A 6,594-nucleotide genomic window follows, 5' to 3' on the forward strand; every position below is an offset into this window, starting at 1 on the left:
GATGGAGTCTGAATGCGGAACAAAGCATACTATTTTCACCTTTTTTGCTTGTTTGTTGTTGTAGTTTTTCCTTTCTTGTGGTTTGCTCTGATTCTTTTTTTGCAACATAACTAATATGGAAATCTTTATTATAATTGTACTAGTATAACCTTATTTAACTGAATGTTGTTTTGGGAAGCAGGGAGAGAAGGGAGGAAAGGAGAAAAAAAATAGATTTCAAATTCTTACAAAAATGAGTATTGAAAGCAATCTTTATATGTAATTGAAAAAAAATATTAATAAGTGGGAGGGAAAATTGCCTTCCAATTGTTCCTGCTAACTATTCTCTGGACATTAGTTCAAACACCATTTCAAAAACAAAGAAAAAATAAAAATTGTCAACTTCCCTAACAATGTTGTCAGATTGGTTTTTAGAGATAATTGTTTATACCTAGTTATTTGAGGATTGACAAAGCAGAGTTCGGTCTTCAGAGCAGAACAGAGTAAAAGTCTCTACCTACTGCCAATTAACATGATATTGCTTCTGAAAGTACATGATGATGTACAATATATGCATCTGTAATTTGGAGCTTTAATAAACATGTTTGCTAACACTCACTGTATCTTACAGAAAAGCTTTATTTTTGGCAAAAATGAACTAGAATCTATACTATAGTTGAATGGCTTAAGGCTGAACTCCCACTGACCAGCCTCATATTACAACAGTTTTAATCATGATCTTTGAAAATGATTTTATATGTTCCCATCAGCCCAGTGGTATTTGTTTTGGAGTGATAAGCTCCTGTTTTTTAAGCATGTGATTATATGCCTAAAATATTCCATTTATCTCAGGCAGAAAATTAAATCCTGGCCTGAGAGTATCTTATGTGCAAATTCTAGATATAGGGAAAATAACAATGACAACTAATAGAAATAATACCCCCACAAACCAAAATCCCTGTCAGTCACTGTTTTCCGATAGCAAGAAGCACAGTCTTTATGAGGTGCCTTTTATGATATATCATGGAACATTTTTAGCAGCTCTTAGTCTGTGATGCTGGAATCTTCCTGTGGAGTTTGGAATTTCTTCCCTTCATTTCAGCACTGAAAAAAGCTATCCCCAAATGCCCTTTATATTTTAAGAATACTTTAACTTTTGGTCCATTAGTCCACCAACTCTTTTTCTAGGACTTCTCTCTCCCTTCCTATCTAGTGAGAAGTTGTAGGAGAACTCTTGACCCAGGCCTCTAACCAAGCAAGACAAAGAAAGATTGATCAGCTATTTCACATGGAGAAATATCAGCAATTTTCAATGATCACATCAGAGAAACTCCAATAAATTATTGATTTCTTTTTTTAACCAGTCACTTTTCCCTTGTGAGGGGTCATATCTGATATTCTTTTTTCTCCTCCTTAGAGGTAGACATAGACACAGACAGCTAGACAGAAAGACAACATTCACTGAGAAGTGACATGATAGTCATTGTGCTGTGAGAGAGATACACATACAAGGAATCAAAATATTCCCTACTCTCAAAGAGCTTACATTCTAATGGAATAAAAGATAACAGGTAAAAAGGGGTGGGAAGATGGGTCAAGTAGGAATATATGTGAATAAGGACAACCGCAAGAGCTCGAAAGAAGTGGTGCAAAGGGCCAAGTCTTGGTCAGATAAATGACCAAACTCACTTATCCAATTCCTGAGGACTCAAGGATAGAGTCTCAAACTTCAATGAGGTGAATCTGAGTCAGAGAACAGAGACATAGTAGAGAGACAAAAAGTTTAATCTTTTATCAGTTTCAATGCCATTTTCATATATTCTTACTTTGTTTAATATCCAAGGCAAATTCTTTGTACTCTGTTGAATGTTCCCCATGTACCCTCTGTGGCACTTAAAACCACTTTAACTGTTTTAAAAGAGTGAAAATCATTTGTAGTTATGAAATCAAATTTTATTTATATTATTTTTTTTACTCAAATACTACTTTTAGAACTTCTTATAAAAAGTTGACCATAGTTGTAATGACTAAATATGAGAAATTTCAACTTATTAACTAAAATCTATCAAATTAAATGAAAATAATTAACTATGATCTTTTTTCATCTTCATTACTTTTCATATGAAGTGCTTCAGTTCTGTTCTCTACTTTATCCCTCTTTCCTTCTTTTACTCATCTGGTCAGTCCTATATTCATATCTAGATATTTAAATCCTTAACCTCACCTCTTGGTCAAAATCTGGTAAAGTATTAACTTTCATGTTTGGCAAAGATGTATATTATTATTATTTGTTGCTGGTCCTTCCTAATTGCTCTTCTAGACTTTGAGGAACTGTTAATCACAAGATGAAGTCTAGAAGGACAAGGTAATGAATGTTGACTTGATTAGCCTAAATGTACAGTTGTTCACACAAGAAGTTCTCAGTATATGCTTATCTATTCTATTTGTTTCTTCTGAAGAGAAAAACCTAGTTTCTTCTGATATTTATTTTATTTTTATTGTAGCATTTTTTAAAATCAACAACATGTGGACTTGAGTAATAAACAATTTTTCCATAAAATATTATTCAATAAACATCATTTGGCTATTTTTTGCCATAAAATATTATAAGTAAACATCTGGGTGATTATCAATCCAACTTGAAAGCAACCAGAGAAAATTCGTTTATTATTTCCCTTCTCTCACTAATAGTAATGATAAAATCTATTCAAATACTAAGCTTGAAAATAAAGGAATATGTTTCAACATTTTCATTCTGACTGTAACATAGCTGGTACAAAGTTTTCTTTCACCTTTATATAAAGATTTAAATTCCTCCCTTTCCCCTCATTTTGGATCTTTCCTTTCCCTTGAGGTAATATTAAAATAAGTGTTACTAGTGACTGGAAAACAAGGTATCATTTAAAAAAATATAGTACATAGTCCAATGTCTTCCATTAGCTCCTCAAAATGTTCCTCCAATATCAAAGACCTGGTCTTAACAAAAAGTTCTTGAATCCATATCAAAAACTGATAAATTGAAACTTAAGAGAAACAAATTAATGTGTTATTTCCAAGAAATAAAAGATCTTTGATATAGATGGCTAAACCAAAACACAGAAAACAGTTGATTCATCTTAATTCCAAATGTTAGAGAAGAAAAAAAAAAAAAAAGGCAAGACAATGTTTCATAATTCAACAATATTGAAATCAACATTCCTTCTCCTCTACCTTCTTAATGTAAAGCAATGAAAGAGCCAATAGTTCTTATCAGATTCAGGGAGCAATGGCTTTCTAATCTTTAAACCTAAAAATAGAACCTCCTAAAAGTGAAATCAGTGTTAATGAATAGAACTTTGATGAACAGGCCTGTTTGTGACTGCTTTAGGAAAGTTTCCCCAAAACAAGACTCAAGCAAGTTGTGGGGGGTGTTGGAAGGAGTACCCACACATACATTTAAGTTCAATACTTAAATTTGCCTACAATGAAAAGGAGAACATTTTTTAAAATAGTGAGACTAAATCTGCCCAAGTGAAGTAGACAACTCTAAGCTAATATGCATAAAATTGGTGTCAAAAGATCTGTTAAGAGAACATGAAAAGTATCTTTTGGGATGGAATTATACATGGAGACTATCAACATTTTCTCAATTCACTAGAAACAGCCCCAGTCTTCTTTTCCTGTGTATAGACCCAACCTCAGTGTGTTCTCCCTTTAAAGATTTGTAAATCCAATTAACTACTAATTAGGAATTTCTCACCAGAAAAATGACTACACATCCACCCAGTCAACACTTTAATTTGTTCAGTGTTTCACAAATCAAATCCTTTGCCTCTAAAAAGAACTTGTATATAATACTGCCTTCAAATTATAGGCTGGGAAGTACATGGATACATATACACATATATAGGCAAAGTCAGAGCAATTTTTAACAGAAAAGAGGTACTTATTTATGGATAAAGAGTCTATTTTGTCTTTGCTATGAATTAAAGTTTCATTTGCCTGATATTATGCATAATATATTGAAGAAAAGCCAATGCTTTTGCCTAAGGAGCATTCAGATTATTTTTTCATGAAGCCATTGGGGATGATTTTCTCCATATTTCTGATATTATTGGTGCCTAATGAATAATATAAAGTTAAATATCTGAACTGGTACCATTGCTTTTTAATTCGTCTTAAAATATCTTCATAACTCATCAAGCATCTTTTTTTGTAAGTAAGCTCTAAGAGATAGTTTTTATCTTTAAAATGGTTAACATAAAACATTTCTGAGTTTAAATAGCAGCATGATCAATTTGGAAAACAAACTCAAATCAGAATACTCTAATAAGAATGGAGACACAAAATCATTTTGACATATTATTTGATTTCTTAGGAGTAAAAAAAAAAAAAAAGCAGGTGCATTATGTCCCATGAATGATACCAATTTGTCCTGTTGAGATTCCCAAATCATCAAATAACATTTGATTTTATCAATGATGAAAGTGCAGTGTATAAAAGTATGCCTTCCCCAGCAGAATGGTCATATATTTACTCTTGGATTAAAAAGACACTTATTAAAAGCCAAAATCATATGTTATAAAAATGGTTTTAAAATCTTGACAATAAACATTCATTTCATTCACAACTGTGTTTTTTCCCCCTTAAGCAGCCACCCAATAGAAATCTCTGTTCATTTTACTGTGCTTCCAAAATGATATGAGAGTTCTACTGAAAGACAAACTGTTTTCATCGTGGGAAAAGAAGAGTAGGAAGTAGCATATATGTCTTTTTGGATGTATTCATTTATTTTTGATGATATTCCTTAGAACTACTAAACAAATACTAAAAAGAAGTAAAATACTTTTCCAATTACAGGATGATCATATTATTGTAAAATTAACTACAATCTCCTCAATAAATTGATTTCAAAATGTTCTCTTGCCACTGGTTCAATAAGGGGCATACGACTAGTAACTGACTTTAAATCTTCCTTGCTTTCTTCCCAAACAGAAAATGTTTTCCCCACTAGATTTTAAATAAACTGGACTAAACAATCCCCTGTAATAGACAACACTTAAGATTAAGTTATAAGAAAAATGAATTTAAAAGAAAGGGGAAAGGGAGGGGAAGTAGGTAGAGGAGCAGTACTCAAATGAATAATAAAAGTGTAACAGGTCTCTGCAAAAAAACCAAAAAAACAAACAAAACAAACAAAAAAACTTTTGTTTTATAATCAAGAATCATTAAGGGGGGTTTGATATCATCAATGCATTTTCCAGAACCATCCCAGCAGATTTTTACTTTCAAAGGTAACGGTTGCCACATTAAAAGAAGATTGGGTAGCACTTTACAAAGTAAAATGATTAGGCTGCAAGGCAAAGTCAAACTCCCAAGTAATCAGATCTAATTAGAACGTCCAAGGATGGAAACGTGTAACACGTTTGCCCATGAAATGCTCATCAGTGAACCCAGAATGATCAATCAAAGCCAAGAAAAAAGGGGGAGAGGTTCAGGGTTCTCCTACTTGTACTCACCAAGTCCCCAAACGCAGAATCAGCAACAGGAGCAGAAGCCTCACCCCACCGCAGTGACTCCATAAAAATAAAGGGAAAAGAAAAGGACTTTTCCAAGAATCCATTGAGTTTCTTCTTGTGGTTCTGAGGGGGCTAGTTTAAATCTCCAAACAGAATACTTATTCTGCCATCTCAGCAGTACCAGGGTGAGAAAGGAAGAGTGTGAGGACTGAAAAACGCCCCCAAACAGGTAGCATCAGATGCTGAGAGCACTGGAGCCAGCGTGGCCAATAAGATCAGCAAAAATCTTTGCATAAATTAGCTTTAAAAGTGTCCAGCGAATCAGAGGCTCAGAGAGGTGGGGCTTTCTTTACTAGAAAGGGAGTCCGGTCTGGTGGTCTGGAATGGATTGGGTTTTAAGGAAAAGAAAAATAAAGCCTTTTTTGGGGGGAAGAGGAGGGGGTTCAGAAGTAGAGAACCGAGTGCTTCGGGTTTGATGAATATCCCTAACCCAGAGAGACAGAGACAGAGAGAAAGACAGAGACAGAGAGAAAGACAGAGACAGAGAGAAAGACAGAGACAGAGAGAAAGACAGAGACAGAGCGAGACACACAGAGAGACAGACAGAGACAGACAGAGACAGCGAGCGCAGGAGAGAGCACTCTTCCTGCCCCCTCTCCTCACCCTTTCCACTGGCTCCGCATCCCCCGAGAGCCCAGCTCGACTTCAGGGCTGGCTGCTTTTTTCCTCCCTAACTCATCTTGGATTCAGAATTTCTCTTCAGGAAGAGAGCCATGTGATGTAGCTGGTCAGAGGAAGGCCGAGCCGCGGTTAATCTTCCCCAGACACAGCTGAATAACTAGGGCACCTGAGCGCACTTTGGGGAGGTTGGTGAGCAACCTGTGCTGCGTGGCCTTTGTAGCCTTCTCCCTCCGGCCTATGGAGGGAGGGGACCTGCAGGTACCATCTTCTACAGGAGAATCGCAATGGCACCGAGCGCCAGCCAGGAAAGGGTCTCAAAAGAAAAAGGAAAAAAAAAAAGCTAAAATGATCGAAATTCTTTTTCCCCCTGAACCCCAGCAGCCCATCGCCGCTGTTCAGCCCTTCCCTCCCTCTCCCCCTCTTAGCTCCTAGTTTG

The 6,594-nt window shown here is 35.4% G+C and overlaps 1 protein-coding gene across 1 annotated transcript in view; it reads right to left on the minus strand.

The window, feature by feature from the left end:
• The window catches only part of GABRG1 (gamma-aminobutyric acid type A receptor subunit gamma1), an 86,130-nt gene extending 80,117 nt beyond the window's left edge, over positions 1–6,013 (minus strand). Inside the window, exon 1 of the mRNA XM_031941570.1 lies at positions 5,478–6,013. Within this exon, the coding sequence (XP_031797430.1) occupies positions 5,478–5,581 (104 nt within the window). The 5' untranslated portion in view covers positions 5,582–6,013. The remainder of the gene's footprint in view (positions 1–5,477) is intronic.
• Positions 6,014–6,594: the final 581 nt, after the last annotated feature.

The sequence above is a fragment of the Sarcophilus harrisii genome, chromosome 6, assembly GCF_902635505.1.
Source record: "Sarcophilus harrisii chromosome 6, mSarHar1.11, whole genome shotgun sequence".
Classification (NCBI taxonomy): Eukaryota; Metazoa; Chordata; class Mammalia; order Dasyuromorphia; family Dasyuridae; genus Sarcophilus; species Sarcophilus harrisii.